The sequence below is a fragment of the Scatophagus argus genome, chromosome 2 (assembly GCF_020382885.2).
Source record: "Scatophagus argus isolate fScaArg1 chromosome 2, fScaArg1.pri, whole genome shotgun sequence".
NCBI lineage: Eukaryota > Metazoa > Chordata > Actinopteri > Scatophagidae > Scatophagus > Scatophagus argus.
Window position 1 is genome coordinate 23,108,025 of NC_058494.1, and position 19,054 is coordinate 23,127,078.

Below are 19,054 nucleotides of genomic sequence, written 5' to 3' on the forward strand. Positions count from 1 at the left end.
GGCAGCAGGAGTCAAGACGTCCAAGGTGCTCTGGAAAATCTGCCTATGGATTGTCCAGTGTTACGGCAACAGGAAGTTGCTGATGTTTTTTACAGAAAGTTTTGAACACTGTGAGGACAAGACAACAAAATTCCATTTACTGTCATTGCATTGGGGAGGAGGCAGAAATCTCAGAGGCATGTCTAAAAATCGAGACAAGTAAAACCAAAACTGTGTGTATAGCTTAACACCACACGGAACACTTTTTGATATTAATAACCAGCTTGTTTTGTCAGGCCAAAGGTCCAAACCTCAGAGGCTAAATTCAAAAGTAAATTAAAAAGTAAGTAATCAAACCAATGTATTTTTCCCTTTTGAATGACCAAAATAACCAGCTAACTGACAACTAATTATTTCAGCGCTAATGTTGACAATTGTTGAAATTTCCCTGCTCCTGTTGGTTATTCTCATTTCGTATTATCAGCACGGGGGTTAAAATCAGCCTGAACGTTGGCTCTTTTTTCCATCAGCTGCATTTCGCGCTCCACTTTTGAGTCTGTTCATTTCTTTGCACTAACCTTTTTTTTGCATTTCAACGTTTGTAGGAAATTGATCTCTTGCATGTCTATCATTCTGTTCATTATTTATACTGTTAAAATGGATGGTACTTAATAAAAATTGTTGGATTCTTGTATTTTTCTGCTTGGAATTTTACCCGAATTGGCTGACACAAGGCCACATGAGAGAAGACAAAGAAATTCTTACATCAATAAGGAATTTTAATTTGTGCTACACATTTTAACAAATCACAAAAAACGGGAACATTTAAAAATACATATACTTCTCTATTTCCAGAATGTTTACGTATTGAAGACAGCCGTTTTACAAATAGCAAAATATTTTTTCTTTTTCAAAAATAAGAAAAAAATACCTTCTAAGTAGCTTTGTCATTTAGCAGATAGAGCAGCATACAATCATTACGCGTCTTTTTTTTGTTTTGTTTTGTTTTTTTTTTAAATGTGCAACAACAATCACTGAAATCTTGCGCAAATTGTGCCTGATTGCCAGCTAAAAATGAGGCCTGTGCAAGGACATTCGGAAAAGCTAAAGGCAGAGTGAGAATGAGAGAATGGGGGTGTGTGTGGGGGGGGGGGGGGGTCGGGTATCTAATTAAGGCAGCGTCTGTGACAGGAATTGCCAACAGCTTGATGCCTCTATAGAGACAGCAATGATAGAGACTGCTCGCTGAGGAGAGGGAGAGGGGGAAATGGGAGACGGAGGCAAAAAAAGGCTGAGCCATTTCGGAAAAACTGAAAGCAAAAGAGTAGAGAGCCAAGAGTAGAAAAGATTTCACAAGTACCAATACAGAGAGAAAGACAAAAAAAAGACAAGAGAGCAGTTGAAATTTGTGGTCATATGTTGGTCCCGCCCTTCCCCTGATAAAACTGATACAAGTCTGCTGATGCAACGTAACTTCCACCACTGTAGTGTCGCCGATCGTGCAGTGTTAAAGAAGCGCTGTGTTAACAATCTAAAAAGGTAAAGCTGTCTAAAGTTAAAATAAAATGACCAAAAATATGATGAAACATTTTAAGGCTTTAAGGATTATTACATATAATGCTTTTCTGTGCTAAGACAAACAAAAGTGTATGCACAGGCTGTTCCATTTCTCCTTTTACCACTACTGAAACAAAAAAAAATTAAAACAACAATCAGTTTGTCTACATTAGGTTAGCTCCACTTCAATCAACTCCAAATAGTTGCCTCCTATTTTATTTGCTCTTCTCTGCTCCAGCTCTGTTGTCCAGTCACTCAGATTGTCTTGGATCTGAGAAGCTTCACGCTGATAAACCAAACTGAGCTGAAGCGACGTGAAAACTGCGTCCTGGTTTGTTATTCCTGGATTCATTTCATCTCTTTTTCCAAAACAACACCCTTTTCTTTTTGTGCTTTACAGGGAAGGCAAGAAGAAGAGACGTCTGACATTCTGGTCTAGACCTTAACATCTTAACCTGTTTTTTTTTTTTTCTTCTGCCTTAACAGTACAATCATATTCTTAACAGTCTCCAAAGCCCCACCAACCTGGTCTGGGTATATGCACTCAAGTCCTCTCTCTTTTTGTCCACAACTGTGTGAAACTACACAATATTTCAACTCTGATCATCGCAGTTTCTTCTGTAAATGCTGGCCATTTCAAATCTCTGCACACACATTCCCTGGTTTTAAATCAGGCAGTGACTCTAAGCAGAGGTGCAGGAACCATGAGGTCTTTGGCCTGAGAGTGACTGATGTATCTGATCCATCAACTCAAGGAAAGGTTGAGATATTATCCCCAACATTCACATAGTAAAAGTAGTGCTGAAATGATTTTAATATGCATAATGCTCTCATAAGCTTAACATCCTTACTTGCTCGTGTTGTCAGTGAGTGATGGATTACATTAAGAAGAGTGTAAAGCTGGAAAAAGTCCTTACTTGCTTTTTATATTCAGAATGTATTTCAAAGTTTTCATCTACTTTTGACCAAAATAAATGTTCCTTACAACTGAATTCCCTTCTGTTGAGAGAGGCTGCCTGTACATTTTTTGGCCAAGTCAGCTGCAGTTGTATCAAACGTGTATAAAAGGCGAAGCAGTTAAGAGGTTGATAAGGAGGCTGTCCATTGGGTACCTGGTGCGAGGCCCTGGGTTTTACTTCCTGGGGTCATGGGTTTGTGATGTCATGGCAACAATGACAGGCTGCTGGGCAGGGGTGACTTGATGCTGAACCGCTTCAGTCCCACCCTCGTTCTCCATCTTCGGTCGCTTGGCCTGGGGCTCAGCTGACTGCTCAGCTAGACTTTCTGCACTGACCTGTCTGCTCACCAGCACAGGAGGGGAGCTGGAGGCCTGGGCTGCCAAGATCTGGAGAGGACTACTCAGGCCTGGAAAGGAATATGAATATAAATAAATAAAACATTAGGTGCGTACATAGATCATCATGACTGGTCAACGTGTGACGCAGTCAATGCTGAAAAGCTTACCAGATGCATTAGCAAGGCTGGTTTCAGTGGCAACTGCGGCAATGGTGTGTTTGCCATTCTGGGTAACAGGACGAACAGGAAGCTGATGTAAACCTGGAGTGAGGTTCCTCCCTTCCCCACCCTGCACCACACTGTCCACAGTCTGGATCACTCGCTCTCTGTTCAGCTGGGCTTCTGATACAAACACAAACACACCATTCAAATGTGTAAATGCAAAACGGACTAAAAGTTTACGGAAGGGCCCACGTATGACCAGTTTGATCAAAACTTAAAGCCCATGTGCTCAGTAGTAATAACTGCTGTAGGTGGGCCCTGAACCAGGAGTTTCAGTGTGAGCACACAGGTTTCACTTTGGACTGCAGACCAATGAATTAATTTCTGTGTTGATTCAATTTGGATCTGGACTCTGAGAAGCCCTGATTTAAATATACTACTGACAGCTGTACACAATTACTTATTACATCTGGTCAGTCAGTTTCCACCATCCCTTCAGCATTCAATCATGAGATTGAAACACAAGAGATGAAAAACATGTATCAAACACAAATGCGCTAAATCAAACTGAAAGCGTTTCAGATATTCCAATTCTGCAATAAATGCAAAACAATAACTAGGGCATGACAAGCACTTCTAAAAGAGCGTCACATGGACTGTACCTCTGAGCTCACTGTTGCCCTCTGCTCCTCCAATGGAGGAGTTGGTGTACCCGTTCGGAGGGGTGGAAGTGAGAGGGCCGCTGGTAACCACCCGCACCATGGTGACAGAGGACTGAGGGGGGTTCTGGAGCAAGTGGATGGGCTGGACTTGGCCGCCGCCACCGGGAACTAAAGCAAGGGCTTTCCCCTGGCCTGAGGACAGGACTGTTGGGAGGTGGGAGGGGGCAGCCATGATGACAGGCTGAGCGCTGACTGGAGATCCTACACAGAAACAGAAACAAACAATAGTTTTGCTTGTTTTATAGTGTGTATACAAGCCTTTATGTGTGCGACTTTTAACTCACTTTGTGTGTATTTATGTGCACCTGTGTGCAGCTTACCTGGGGCACTCTGAGAGTACCTATACTCAGGTACAGATGCCAGTTTGTTAGCCAGCTGTTCATGGTGGTCGTGGGAGACAGGAGAGCCCTCCCTGCTCAGACTTTCAGGAGTCTGCAGCCCACTGGATGGAGGGGAAAGCAGTCCCTGATGGGTCGGGGAGGCAGGGGCGCTCCTGAAAAGGAAAGGGAAGAAGGGAAAAGAAAGAAACAAAGAAAACAAAAAAGAAAATCAGTTAATACATCAAGAGACTTCTAGAAATATAAAGAGCTCCTAACTGCCAGTGCCAACTGCTAAATATATTAACCTAGAAATTAGACTTACTTTGTTCTATCCAATCAAATGATAGCCAGGAGCAGAAGCAGAGAGAAGGGAAAAAGGGTTAACTGAGTCAAATGTGAAGCGAAAGAGCATGCTTCCGTCTCGTTTGCCTCTGAAGGCCACAGGAGACCCCCACGTACCTAGAAGACAGAGGTCCGAATGGCGTCCTAAAGCACGCCACCCCTCTTTGCCGTCTTTTCCTGAAGGCTTGCTCTACCAACTTGCTCTCAGAAGCGGAATCCACGCGCCAAAAACTCCCTTTCCCGGGCTCGTCCTGAGAGCGGGCAACTTTCAGGAAGTAGCGGTTGAGAGACAGGTTGTGTCTGATTGAATTCTGGAAAAAAGCATTTTAGAGTAAGTATTGTGTCACAGGACACAGGAATACTAATTTGAAGTAAAGTATCACAGAACTTGAATTTAACGAGCTATGAGCACAAATAGGACAAACATTTTTAGGACAAAATTTCTCTTTTCTGAAATTACTGACTAGCTGTCACTAAATAAAACAACCATAATCTTCTAAATATTACAAAACTAAACTTCCCACACTGTGTGGCTGTAAGGTTTAGACTGTCATCGCAAACCATGGGAAGCCATTACCACCCAGTTAAAGACAGACTCTACCTGCCAGCCCTTGTCTGCAGTGCGATAGTAGGGGTAGTGTTTGGTGATGTGGGCGTAGATGCCACTGAGAGTCAACTGTTTGTCTGGGGCAGACGAGATGGCCTGGACGATCAGCTGTGCGTAGGAATAAGGCGGCTTGGACTCATCCTGGACACACGAGACAAAGGTGCAAACAACCACACATCCTCAAGCACATGTCAGTACTGAACAAGCAACCTCTGTGAAACTTATGAGTTATCTTTTATTCAGGGCAATTAACTTTGATATCACTGGGTCCTCACCTTGGGGCTGTCTCCCCCAGCCGAGTCCCCCCGCTGCTCACTTCCCCCACCTCTCTGCTCAGAAATGCTTCGTCTCTGCTCAGAAACGGCCTTGGCAGCATATTCAGCTGCTAACTGGAGGTCAGAGGTCACGTTGCGTCCATAGCGATACCCTGATGACCCTGCCCCTCGTGGACTAGCCGGACAGGAGTTAGGAACACTGGAGAAGAGAGGAAAGAGTCTCTGTCAGCGGCTCAAAGTGATGGTTTAAAGACACTTTTAGAAACAATACAGTTCTCAGTCTAAATGTAACATTAGCAAGATTCATAAGCAGTTCAGTTTTAACTGAAAAACAAAAACAAAACAGTTTTTAGCTGACAGGTCTAAAGTCTCCGGGGGGGGGGGGCTTAACTTCTGTTTGTTTAACTTCTTGTTCTAGGCAAGTTAATGGCAAGTTAACTGATAATGAGTCAAGACAAAACTTCACCTCATAACAAACCCAGTGATAAAACATTCCAGAATCATTAATAAACCATTAAATAACATACAGAAGACTCATGTTTTTTTGTGAATTGGAGCTTGTACTGCAAGTTTGTGAAATGAAGTTTAAAGAAAAAAAAATCACTTTGCACAACTGAGAAGACTGACTGGTGGCAAATACAGAGTATGAAGGCCTGCTAATGGCACAGGACAACAAGGAGCACCAGTATATTATGATATTTTGAATATTCATATTTCCTTAATTGCCCTGCAAAGGGGAATGAATATGATCCTTTAAAAAAACACCGTAAAGTCCAAAAAGACAATTTCCCTTAACACACAAGAACTACATTTGGAAAAAAAATCATTACAACTCAGATCCAGATTGTTCTAACACTAACATGATCAATGTGCAAAAATACTCAAAAGTATGTTAATTTTTAACTTGGTTTTATCTGGTCCTGTTGAGAGGCAAGACATGGGGAAAACACAATGAGTTACATAACACACACCTGCTGCTGTTAGTCAAGTAAACACTGATTTCTGTGAGAGTCAGTGTGCTTTGATTTGCCTTTGGTAACAGAGAGCCCGAGATACAGTGAGATAGACACACACACATACACACACACACAGGGAGAGAGAATATGTTTGTATTTTTTGGCTGGGGAAACGAGGCTGCAGGCTGTTTTGAAAGTATCTCTGAAAAATGAATGAAGAAAATCTTCTAATGTTACTCAAGGGCATGTTAAATAAAAACATATTTATACCTGTAACTGTGCATACGTAAGCTTAAAAGTAATGGAGTTATGTGTGCCTCCATGAGGAAGAGAGAGTTGTCTTTGCTTTCCTCTGACACTGTTACAACAACTCTTTCACCCTCTGTGCAGAAGGCCAGCAGGGTGAATACTGGTAGGACCAGAAGAATGTTACTATACACAATTCATTTAAGTTGCCTAACAGGAAAAGTGACTCCATCCAACCACCTTGTGAAGAGACACTGTTGGTGTTAGAGCATTTGCTTTTACACAATACTCTTTCTTTGTGCTGCCCAAAAAGGCCACAGTGAAAGTTGTGGCGACATGTATGAGCAAGCGTCTTTACTTGTGTGTGTGTGTGTGTGTGTCCACGTGTGAGAGAACAGGAGCTGAGGGCTGAAAAGGAAGGGTAGGGGGCTCTGAAAAAAGGAAACCACGAATGGATGGAAAAAAAAACGGCCTCCAGGCAAAACAATCTGCCCCGATAGCCAATCATGTGCCTTGAAGCTGCAGCCATTCCATATAAGGCAGGCGCACACGAGCTGACATTGGTGGGGATGTAGGATGTAAAAAGCAACACGGACCACCAGAGGGCACACTCAGCAACGCCACAGTTGCCAGTTGCATATGCTGTATACATTTATAGAGCAGTGATTTGCAAACATGTGCTCTCACAGCTCACTGGAGTGCAGGTTTCCATCTCAACAGCAACATGGCAGCAGCTGACGAGTACACAGTCAGCCAGAAGGGATATTATTGGAGAAAATAAGCTGATAGGTGCATTTCCCTGCATTGTTGATACTCCTTTTAAAAACATGCAGCCTTCTACTGTGCCAAAACAAGAAGACAACAACTTACACAAAAGCATAAAATGTTATATGCTGATGTTTACTTGCAATCAAATCTCGGCAAACAGCATGACTGAATTTATATAAGGGCAGCAAACAAGCACATTTTCATTATTGCTTAATTCTGTAAATTACATAAATCTTCTTAAATTTCAAAGAAAATCCTGACCCCAGCGTGAGCCCAGCAGTCCAAAACCTTAAGTTTACAATCACATAAGACAGCGAAAATCAACATATTCTCAAACAGGAAAAAAAAAAAAATGTAACCAGGTAGTGTTTGGTGTTTTGCTAATAAAATTACAGCTGATCAACTGTAAAATCAGCTACCAAAAAAAGTTTCTGTCACTACATTAAACCATTGATTCATATTGACTTAATGTTGTTGATTTAAACAATATGAGCAAAGATTCAATCAAAACATTCACTAAAACTCAGCACTGAGCTCTAGCAGTCACAACAATGAAGTGTGTATATATTACATGCTGCACTGGTGTTCGTGTTATCGTGTGCATCTGCCGGTCTCTCCTTACCTGATGGTGCCTGTGGGCGAGGGCAGCGGAGAACCAAATGCCCTGATGTGCTCTTCGTGCTGCTGCACTGTGGGAATGCTGATTTTGAGAGGGGAAATGTGGGGTAGAAGTGGCCGAGGAGGAAGAGAGGGCTGCTCCCTTTCTCTGTGCTCCTCAGGCTCCAGGAGTGACATAAACTGAATCTTGATTACTGTACTGGGAAAACGAAACACACACCTAGAAAGCAGGGCAGCAGGAGGGCGAGATGGGGGAAGTTGCAGAACAGAAGAAAAACAGAGACAAAGTGTGATTAGTGCTTTCTCCCCTACACGGTGCTCAGAAGCTCACCGTTATAACATTATTTTACAGTGAATGTTCTGGAGCTTTTAATCATATCACTTCATCTTTCTTAGCCGAAGCAGTTTGCCCAGCTGTCTCAGAAATGCAGACGTTCAAATTTCCATTTTCCTGAGTTCTTGTTGGCAGACTCAAACTTCTGAGCTTCAAGCGAGCTGGAAATTGAAATCCGAACACTTACAGCAGCATGACAACTCCGCAAAACCGATCGGCTGAGGAAGATCACGTGCTACAATCGAACCCAAGAGATCAGCTATTTAATGGACCTTGTGGTGAGAATTTTGTGTCAACTATTGTTTCAAGGGTCATGAATGAACTCAGAACCTCAGCTTGTTTTAAGACAAAATGCTTGTCTGGTGTCTTTTAGTCAGAAATATTGAGCCAGTCACGATTTAAAAAAAAAAAAAAAACAAAAAAAAAAAAAAACAGAAACACACACACACACACCAACCACTGGGTTTTGTATATAATACAAACAATATCTTCAGCCAGCAACTTTCATGGACAAAATAAAAAAAACAAAAAACCCTAGGCTGGTCCGGACTTAACACCCGTCAGCCTGCATTTCCTCCTCTTTTAGCAAGTCTGAACAACTGCCTCAATAAAAGAGGATCAGTCAAGTCCCAGGTCACTTCAAGCCTCAACAAAAACCTTGAAAATAATTAGGTGTGCGATGAACATTTTACAATGGAAGCATAATGACTAACGTGAATAGTTTTCATTTCTCCTAGCAGGGACAGTCAGCAAAATTAAGTATACTCAATGGCTGTATGTCTTTGTGATACCAACTATCCCATCTAACCAAATATGATAATGCCTGTGTTTTTGAGCAATAAACTGAATCCCTATACTAATTCTAGGGGTGCTGAGCTCAGGGTTAGGCCTCCCCAGTGGAGACAAACAAATGAAAAAACATCATCACATGATCCAACGTGCTTCATAAGCAGTTTCAGACAGACACAGCAGTCTATAAAAATATGGAAGAACTGTCCTATCTTTTCTCTGTAATTTGTCTCCTGGAAAACTGCAGCTGCCAATCCAATGCTGCATAAATGAACAGTCTGCTCTCGGCTGTCTCGGCCCAGACCAGGCCATCCTCAACAACTGAGTGTCCATGCAAGACGAGCACCAGTGTGGGAAGAAAGAAGGCCTGTAGCAATTCTGAAGAAGCTTCAGGGTTCCATAGCTGAAATGGAAGAGACTCTAAATACAATGAAATGATTGCTTCTTTCCTTTAGCAGTTCGAGCTATATGTCAGAGCAGCAAAGAGAAAGCCACTGTTCAAAGAACTCACATGATATTTCAAATTGTGTGTTTGCTAGAGGGCATATGAGAGATCATGATCTAAATGGATCAAAATTAAGCTTCTTTGTCATCATACGAGTCCTGCACATCATCCAAAACACATCAAGCCCAACATTATACTGCATGCATGCTTCACTGCTGCAGGCCATTGAAGGCTCGATAAGGTAGAGAGTTGACAGAATGCAATAAAAACACCAAAACAAAGTCAGGAAGAAAATCTGCTGTAGTCTGCAAGGAAACTATCACTTGGGAGAAGTTGTATTTTATGGCAAAACAAAGCTCATGTCCTGTAACAGCAAAATCCAAACCCCAGCCCAAACTGAAATCTGAGGCAGGACCTGCTGTTTACTTGGGGTCCCAGTGAAACATGATACTCCAAGCAGTTCTGTTAAGAAAACTGTGAAGGACGTTCAGGTTCCAAACGAATCAAGATGATAAAGCCTAAAGTACATACACATATAGCTGCAATTTTAAATGTGCTTCAATTAAAGTCTGACTTGAAGGGGGTGCATGCAGGCAGCTGATCTGTGTTGTGCATTGTGCTGCATTTGTACTCAAATTAGATCTGCAGAAATTGGCATATACTAAAGTGCCTTTTCCAATAAATCGTACAAAATCTCCTATTCGATCCAATGTGATTCATAGTTGTGAAACAAAATACTGCCTAAGTACTATAATGCAACAGGATGAGCTAAAAATGACTAATTAACGGTCCTCCTCATGTTTGAATTGGTTCCAGACGTAACTCAGCACAGCTTTTCCAGCTAACTTTAAGAACAACGTGTGAGGCTGGGTTGGACATGGGCTTGGTTTGCAAGTCTTGTGTTTACTCCATGTGCTCCTGTTTGAGGATGTCATTCCTGCCTGCACTTCCTGTTCATTCCCGACACACCCCCAAACAGTCTTGACAGCCAATCAGGGAGGACCCCCCCCAAAGAAAAAGAAAAAAAAAAAACTGCTCAATCCTGTGATTGACACACACTCGCAGAGTCAAACCTTTCGCTTATTTTTTGTTACTCTATTAAAAGAATCGGCGAAGGCAAAATATCAAATCTTGTCAGCCGTGCAAAAACGAAAGTAAAGCTAAAAATCACGTTTAATCACTACGTGGTTCCTCTTGATAAGAAAAATATGCATTCGTGTGTGACTAAATACAAAACAAACACACCTCTTCTCTCAAAACTCGTGAGCTGAGCTGTCAGGGGTGCGTTTGTTTACATTAATGTTTACGTGACGCTGACACGTTGACTAAACAGCCTCTCAACTGGCAAAGCTTATCGTCCTGAAAACTGTTGAGACATGACTTTTACCAGCAACCAAAAGACTTTGATGAGAAATAAAATCCTTATTCTGAAGCTCTGGGATTTTAGAGCCGTTTTCAAAACATTTGCTAACGAGCTTGTGCTATTTATCGGTAGGCCAAATCAAGCTAAGTTTGCTAGCGACTAAAACTAGCTAGGATAATTCAGTGTTTGACAAAGTGGGGTGAAGGTAGCGTTACCCTGGAGGGGGTCCCTTGGGCCTCGGACAAAGTGTAATTTCAAAGCTAAATGGGAGACATGTTGGTTTGATGTATTACAGCTTCACCGTCCAAACCGAGGTTAAAGTAAATTTATCCGAAGATATATCCGTTCGAACCGCTCTGATTAGTGGTGTCATGACTAATTTCGTATCCATGTCAGGATCTGCCTCCTGTTTGAATTTTGAGGGTCGCGTGCGGCATATTTTCCGCCTGTTGAAATGTTTGAAGAGCTAATGTATCTACTGAGAAAACTGTGAAAGTTCTTAGACATGTATTCTCAAAGCCCCCTCATGCTATTTTACAGTTTGATTCAACCGTTAGCTGTCCAAAATGGGGGAAGGTGCGGGTCTTCAAAGGCGATCTAAACTATATCATGAAATCGGTTACAAATGCTCTTTGTCCATCAGCAGGTCGCTGCATAAAATGAACATTTATAGTTTGGGAATCATGAACACCGTGTTACCATGATTAGCCTGTTGGTTGCGGCTATGCTAACTAAGTGCACTTACTCTCTGGGTAGCGGCAGCGGCGGCGCCCCTCTCCGCTGGAACACCCCGTCAACGAACACGCCATTCTTGCCCAAGCACCGGAGGGAGAAACCGCTCGCCTCGTCGTAGGTGAGCTGCAGGTGTCGCCGTGAAATGAAGCTCGAATGACCCATATTGATGTCCACGGAGCCGTGAGAAGAGTTCCGGCCTATGGTGACCGTCCTCTGGCGCATGACAAACTCGAAATCCCGGCCCTCGAGTCTGGCCAAGGCCTGCGGAGGAGGACAAGCGAGGCGCACGGGAAGAATCCCGGCGTCGGCCCGGGCTTCCATCACCGGAGGACCCAAGAGGGCGAGCGAGGGCTGGTGATAGGCGTGCGAGGTCACCGCGACGCGCACAGGACTGCACGGTGCTGACTGTAAAGCAAGCAGGGCTCTAGCTCCGGTGTCGTCCCGGTAGTCTGCCATCTTCTTTCGGAGGGTCAATACACTCACACGCACACACACTTTACTTCTCGCACACACAGAGTTGCAACGTGAGAGTTGTCGGCCAGGGCACTTGTTCGTTCCGTGGCTGTCGGAACAACATGGAGTCCGGGTCGGCGCAAGAAGTGGACCGGATTCTTCGCAGGAACCGGACTGGCGCTGCCTTCACGGCCTCCTCGTTATCTCCTGCTACAAACCGTACAGGACTGGGCGATGAAAGCGCATATTTAACGACGAACTTGACAGACATCATGATCATACAATGCCCATTCAACAAAAGACTCCACTTTTCATCAACCGAAAACGATCTGTGGCCAGGCAAACTTCCTATTGGTTCAGGGCTCCGGAAATGTCTATCAGATATACAGAATTTATTCAGCATGTCAATCTTGAAATATTTTCCAACACGCGAACTACCACAACTAGTTTCTTTGTCAAAACTTTAACTGAGGAATACTTTAAGTGCAGTCTACGGATTTTTTTCGGCTCTAACAGAATTTTGTGTGTCGTTATCACACCGTTTTGGTTTGTTGAAATAACACGAACAGCAAGACAAGACTTCAAAATAAGACGTTAACGTGCTTTAAAAAATAGAATACGGTGGGATTAAATAATTACACAAATATAAGAAAGACGATTTATATTGTTGCAACAGTGCAGTATTTAGTTCCCTCGGAATTAATAACGAAAATTAAAGGGCTTCAGAGAGAGCATGCTTAATAATACTCAAAACATCACGTTATGTTGCAGTGGCTGGGAACAGTCGAGAAAGTCTTTGTCGGGCAATGACACCTCAAAATCTGTCATATTACTAATGCTGTAGACAGAAACAGAAACATACAGCATAACGATAAATGACAGCGAATAAAAGTTACCGACAACAGCATTTTTGTTATCGCGGCTACAGCTTCACTTCCGTGAACGCCACATCTGTACACCTCTGTCGATAGGCTGCGCTTCACATCGTCACACCAGGAAACTGAAGGTTGAGTTCAGGAGTATCTCAAGATCGACCACACGGTCTTTTCATGACTGATCATTAATTACGGTCTCTCCACTTTCATGTCCTTCCTTTATAGTGGATCTGAAGGAGTGTGAATCAGTGCACACGGCTGAGTAATTTAATTAAAGAAATATGAAAACCAAGTTGATAAACCAAACAAGTTACAACCACTAAAAACATATCCAATTTTTTTCCACTTAAATTACAATTAGACATATAACGAGTTAAAGGAAATGGTGCGTTATCTTTACAGGCTCTCTGTGATGTCATAGATTTTAGCTATTGTCATCCGATAACATGGACATTTTTCTCAATCCCCGGCCCGAGAACATGTGGCGTCTACAGTGTAGTGCCCACCTCAGATTTTTTCTTTCCTTTTTTATCTCTACCCTCTGTTTATAAACATGGAAAGAACAAGATGGCTGAAAAACTCGGAAATGGATCTGTGGAGGAGCAGGAAGCACATGGACAGTGAAAGAATAAAACACCAACACCGACCATCCACACGAGTGCGCTGTGACGACATGAATTATTCAAAGAGACAGATAGACATAAGCACAGACTAATTACAACCGAATACACAAATCTTTTTAATACACTTTATGACTAAAATGTTGATTCTGGATGATATTTGAATCAATCATCTTAACCTTTTTAAGTAGCAGAATGTAACGAAGCACATTGAAAATATTTGTACATGACTTGAGTATTTACTTCCCCTGCCACTGATTTTCTTTTGGGCTACTCCTGTTGCATGTTTCACTCCACGATAATTATTTGGTAGCTCCAGTCACTAGATATTTATCAGATGAAGATTGAAGAAGGATGCCTTTTAAAGAATGAAATCTACTTTTTTACTGGAAGAAACAAAGCTGACACTCATGATTGCTCAAAGCGCAAGATATATATATATACATATCTTAGTACGTGTCTGGAAGGGATCTTCAAACACTGAGTCAGTAGTGAATTGTGCTGTTGTGTCGGATTGCAGTATATTGTTGATATTCTTGTTTACTGGTAAAGAAAATCTGCAAGTTATATGTTGCTAAAACAGTGATCAAATTACATGTAAGAATGACAGTGTACAAGAGGGAAATCCAAATACCTTTTATTGTTGACACAAGTTTTACAAAATATCCATTTATCATTTAGTTTCGGATGAATGTTGATTCAAAGCTTTGGTGCAGCAAAAAAGAGAAGGAACTCACACAGAAGTACATAAAACAATATCATTAGATTGATACAAATCATTGGAAAATGGACAGGGTGTTTATTCACAATAGGTCAACATCACAGATAAAATGTAATTAGCCTTCATCTTGTGTTTAACTGCTGAGTTAAGTCCGTGGCACCAGCTTCAGCTTGACTGGTCGTTTTGCTGCTAGTAGACCCGTGGAATCCAACTCAAGGGGAACCTGGCAGGAAATTCATGACAAGAGAAATTAAGTGTAAACAAAGTGAACAACTCAATCTTTGAACACACACATCTTTAAAACACTGATGCTTGGCTACTGTTGGCATTATCTAATCTCAAATATCACTGTCAAACTATGAATGAATATGTATACACCAAAAATACAATAACATGCAGTGACAGATTAAAATATGTGCTCTCACCTCAGTCTCCTTACACACAGAGAAGCTGTACCTCTGCAGGATCTCCACCAATGCGAGTTTCATCACCACCAGAGCAAATCGCATCCCTATGCAGTTCCTTGGACCTGCCCCGAAAGGCATGTATGTGTAAGGATCAACAGTCTCCTTGTTTTCCTTGCTGAACCTGAGGGTACAAGAATGCATTAATGACAGAAAAGAGGCGATAACTTGCAGAGCTCAGGTCTTTCTCCGTGGTTGTTGTGCTAACCCAAATTCTTTCTGTACCTCTCAGGTTTGAACTCCTCTGGGTCAGGCCACAGATTAGGGTCCCGGTGTAAGCACCATGTAGGCATCATGACCACCATATCTTTTGGAATCACAATGCCATCTATCTCCACAGTTGCCTTGGCCACACGCTCCAGACGTGGAACAATGGGATACAATCGAAGAGACTCGTTGACAGCGCTGTCTAGATATTCCATCTGCATCAAAGCCTGGTACTCAACAGGAGCCTACAAAAACATATAGACTGCCATGAATCTTTACTCATGCAACAATTTAGTTTTGTCTTGTATTACCTGTTTTGAGATGCAAATCATTTGTCCTAGCTCTGAAGAACTGATAAATATTGTTGATGTTAAAAGAAGTTATTTGTGGAAAATACACTTGCCGCATTCACTAATTCACACACATATTCATACACTGACAGCAGAGGTTGAAAGACAAGGTGTTGGCCAGCTTGTCAAGAGTGTTAAAGCACTTGCTGGGTGTGTAAATAAGCATGTTAAGCAACTTTATAACAATATCTACAAAAATTATATGAAGCGATAATCAATCAGATTTACAGGTTTGTGAGCTTGAGGTGGCATTTCACTCCCAAGTGTCCAAGAACCCAAAAACAAAGTGTAGAAGAGGCAAGCTGTGGCTTTACAGTGCCTAACTGTTTCCAGTCTTCACTAACAAAGATGCGCGAATGCTAAAAAGTATGATGGACTTGCATTTACGTAGCACCTCTCTCACCTACTGACTCCTCAAAACACCTTACAGCCTTGCTACATTCACTAATTCACACACACATTAAGACACTGATAGCAGAGACTGCCAGGCAAGGTGTTGACCAGCGTGTGAGGAGCATTAAAGCACTTCCTGGGTGTGTAAATGAGATTTACAGGTTTGTGAGCTTGAGGTGGCATTTCACTCCCAAATGTCCAAGAACCCATGGAAATAGTTTTAAATTAATTAGTCTCAGACCTTCCTGCTGTCTCAAATGATGTCTTCTCTCCACTCTCAGCGTACCTTGTTGGGGAAGGTGGAGTCAATCTCCTCCTGCAGCTTTTTCATGGTATGAGGGTGTGTTGCCAGATTGTAAGCCAGGAAAGTGAGAGAGGAGCTGGATGTTTCATAACCAGCAAACAGGAAAATCATGGCTTGAGAAAGGATCTCATGATCGCTTAAACCTGGAGAGATAGCAAGTTGATGTGATTTAGAAAAGCTTTAAGGTATGCCTTTATGTCTGTGTAGCTAGATAACTGTATGTGGCTGTGTTTGTGTGTGTCACCTTTATTTTGTGCAACTCCATTAGGGATATTGTTTTTCTGAGAGTCGATCATCAGCTGAAGGAAATCCACTCGATTCTGAAGGTAGATGCATGTGAAATTTGCTTTGATTCTTTTTCAGAACTTGTTTATATACATATATGAACAAAAACACATACACTGACAGCAATACCTTCAGCTTGCTGGTCTCTCGATTAGACTTGATCTTCTGCAGTGCAGCGTAAAAGAACTTTGTGACACTTGCAGGGAAAAAAGAAAATTCCAACTTCTCAAAAACAGGACCCATAAAGGGAAAGAAACCTGGAATTAATAAGAAACCAACACCTTAATTAAGGATGCAGGAAAGACAGTGACTGTATTGTAAATGTTTACACACATGGATGTTTTTGTCATATCACAGAAACAAATTGATTTATGTACCAACAATGATGAAAAGGGGGTCTAAGAAGTCAAACTTGAGCATCTTCTTGATGTTTGTGACGAAGGGGTCTGAGGGGTTGTTGAGTGAGTCTATGTCTACACTGAAGGATGTGCTGGTTACCACATCCATACTGTAGGATCCAAAGAATCTGAAAAGCACACAACACATCAGAGATGTACTGTCATGCTTAAAAACTTACTGGAGTAAATTAAAATAAATGGAATTGTTGTCATACAGAGTGTACTTACTCCTTCAGCTCCAAGGGCTCATCTTTGTCGATCTTCTTTTTCATGCTTCTGATCAGGATAGCAGAGTGTTGCTTTATTATCTCAAACATCTGAGGCACAGACAGGAAGACAAGAACAGAAAAAATATACAGGCTTACTGCAATACAGAATACACACAACAGTTCCCACTGAATCCAGTTGATGGTCCCAAACATGGAGGGTCAAGACCCAGAAAAGGGGTTCCAGGATAAGTCTGAAGGGTTGCAAGGTCATAAATAGGATAAAGAGTGAAAAGGAGCATTTCTGTGCATTTTCACAGAGGAAAAAAACAATGTTGAGAGACCATAATTGGGGCTCAAAAGTAGACTTTACTTCATTTGAAGCGGTCACAGGGCAAACAGGTGGGGAACCACTGTCAAGTAACAACACAAACCTCAGCTGAAAAATGTTTAGTTCAACATGTAAGGGCAGGGGAGGTGTAGAGCAGGAGAAGGTTGTACCTCTTTAAGTCTTCCTGAGGTGAAGGTAGGAGAGAGAATACTGCGGATCCTCCTCCACTGGTCATCTTCGGCGATGGACACGGCATCGTACAGCGGCCCATTCAGACGGAAGTTCTGTAACAGAGATAGGAAACACCTGACGGTAATTAAATGAGTTCCACTGAACAACCATAATAAGTTTGAATAGGCCATATGGTGAAAGTACATACTCTGCGATTGGTGAAGAGAGAGTAACACTCCTTAATCAGCACAGTTTTTATCATTGCAGGGTCCGTGATACACAGAATGGGCTGACGGCCATCAAAAATACTAAATATGGAAAGAAATTGAATAGAAAAATAACAAAACAGAGCGAGATATTTAAGCTGTCACAGCAGCAGCTCTCAGGTTAACAATGAGATATACATCATATTCATACACAAATAAACACACATACTGTACAACATGTAGACTTACCCCCATGTTTTCCCATATTTCTTGTGGCAGTCCATGTCAAAGTAAATTACTCCCTGGATACAAGAATAAATAACATGCAGATTATGAATTGAACAACTTTCTTCAATCCAGTTTAATATGAGGGATTATAGCCAGGAACTGTTTTATTTAACCCGTGTAAATTATTTTTCATGAAAATAGGGACTTTTACTGTCAAAATATAATAACACAATAAGACTTTTTCAGGTTAAATAAAAAACTCCAAAAAGGCTATTAGTTCCTGCGTTCTTAGAAAGTTTAATTTCATTCCCTTGAAGTGATTTTCTAGCAAATATTTTTGATAGAATTGTCTTTTTAAATCAGTCCCTTGCAATGTCAGTTGATTCTCATGTACTTGTGCTTTGTCAGGTGTTCCATTGTACCACTATTTACCTTGCTAAGCTGATACAAGCTGCTTTAAATCTATGCTGTATTGCCTCTGAAAAGTTCTGTTTACCAACCTTTCTATATGCCAGCATTGTGCCAAAAAATGGGATTGGTTTTGGACCAGGGATGCCCATTTTCTTAAATGTTCCATATGTCCAGCAGGCATACCTGTACAAAACAAAAAATACACTTAGAAGGGAGGAGATGTTTTTATCATACAAGATGGCAAACACACAAACAACACAGTGCAAATACCTGCAACACATAATCCTTAGCACTTACACAAAGAAAAGTGTGATGAAACCAATCAGGAGGCTCCATGTCTCAGCAGAGAAATAGAGGAGGTAGCCCATCTCTGCAAATGTTGTCTCTTCTATCAAGGGGAGAACAAGATCCACTAAAGCCACAAATCACAACCCGAGGTTTTTATATTCTTCTGGACAGGCCTGTTGCATAAGTAAGGGATGTGTGCGAGAGTTGAACCAATGGCAGCCCAACAATATCAAATGTGAATCATTAACCAAAAATGATTTCTAATTATTGTACTTCAAAAGCACTGATATCTGTAACACTGTAGGCAAACAAATGCAAAGTTCATGAAAACAGCTCTATGTCATTTTTCATGTATATTTGCTTATTGAATATTACTCTTTAAATGCCTCTTATTTGTAATTCAAATGTTCCAGATACAGTAGTCAAAGACAAAAAAAAAAGTAATTTTAATTTTTTATTGGCTCACATTATATTTTCTGGTATAACTGGACAAAAATTTTAACACAATCAAGTCACTGAACATATTTTTCCTAGTCAGTAGTCTGGACATAAAGTCAGATGCCTGAGTGGCACAAACCTGTGTACCAGGTATTGCGTTGCTGCACGGGAAGAGGGAAGGGACTAAAGTT

The 19,054-nt window shown here is 41.6% G+C and overlaps 2 protein-coding genes across 3 annotated transcripts; both read right to left on the reverse strand.

The window, feature by feature from the left end:
* Positions 1–740: 740 nt before the first annotated feature.
* On the reverse strand, positions 741–12,173 carry foxk1 (forkhead box K1). Its single transcript, XM_046371556.1, has 9 exons — positions 11,525–12,173; positions 7,853–8,068; positions 5,261–5,459; positions 4,980–5,126; positions 4,496–4,689; positions 4,037–4,209; positions 3,657–3,917; positions 3,001–3,174; positions 741–2,901 (listed from the first exon to the last, which is right to left on the reverse strand). Exons 1-9 carry the CDS (start codon positions 11,968–11,970, stop codon positions 2,669–2,671), a joined length of 2,043 nt encoding a protein of 680 aa, XP_046227512.1. The 5' UTR covers positions 11,971–12,173; the 3' UTR covers positions 741–2,668.
* Positions 12,174–14,079: 1,906 nt separating this feature from the next.
* On the reverse strand, positions 14,080–18,583 carry LOC124049663 (cytochrome P450 3A40-like). Of its 2 annotated transcripts, none has more exons than XM_046371570.1 (13): positions 18,435–18,583; positions 18,227–18,320; positions 17,748–17,800; positions 17,501–17,600; positions 17,292–17,405; positions 16,813–16,901; positions 16,564–16,712; positions 16,316–16,443; positions 16,146–16,221; positions 15,884–16,044; positions 14,873–15,099; positions 14,609–14,771; positions 14,080–14,406 (listed from the first exon to the last, which is right to left on the reverse strand). In XM_046371570.1, the coding sequence occupies exons 1-13, from the start codon at positions 18,503–18,505 to the stop codon at positions 14,329–14,331; spliced, it is 1,503 nt and encodes a 500-aa protein (XP_046227526.1). In that variant the 5' UTR covers positions 18,506–18,583; the 3' UTR covers positions 14,080–14,328. The 2 variants fall into 2 exon arrangements, with proteins under 2 accessions (XP_046227526.1, XP_046227535.1); XM_046371579.1 differs by having other exon boundaries at positions 18,408–18,465.
* Positions 18,584–19,054: the final 471 nt, after the last annotated feature.

What these genes read in the sequence shown, in the direction of transcription:
- LOC124049663 (XM_046371570.1), bottom strand. Translation starts at nt 18,505, where the DNA reads ATGGGCTACCTCCTCTATTTCTCTGCTGAGACATGGAGCCTCCTGATT. An exon ending in GAGCCCTTGGAGCTGAAGGA is followed by an intron (nt 16,713 to 16,812) that starts GTAAGTACACTC and finishes TGTGCTTTTCAG; the next exon opens with ATTCTTTGGATCCTACAGTA. An exon ending in CCCCCTTTTCATCATTGTTG is followed by an intron (nt 16,444 to 16,563) that starts GTACATAAATCA and finishes TATTAATTCCAG; the next exon opens with GTTTCTTTCCCTTTATGGGT.
- foxk1 (XM_046371556.1), bottom strand. Translation starts at nt 11,970, where the DNA reads ATGGCAGACTACCGGGACGACACCGGAGCTAGAGCCCTGCTTGCTTTA. An exon ending in CCGCTGCCGCTACCCAGAGA is followed by an intron (nt 8,069 to 11,524) that starts GTAAGTGCACTT and finishes CCTGCTTTCTAG; the next exon opens with GTGTGTGTTTCGTTTTCCCA. An exon ending in GGGCAACAGTGAGCTCAGAG is followed by an intron (nt 3,175 to 3,656) that starts GTACAGTCCATG and finishes TGTTTGTATCAG; the next exon opens with AAGCCCAGCTGAACAGAGAG.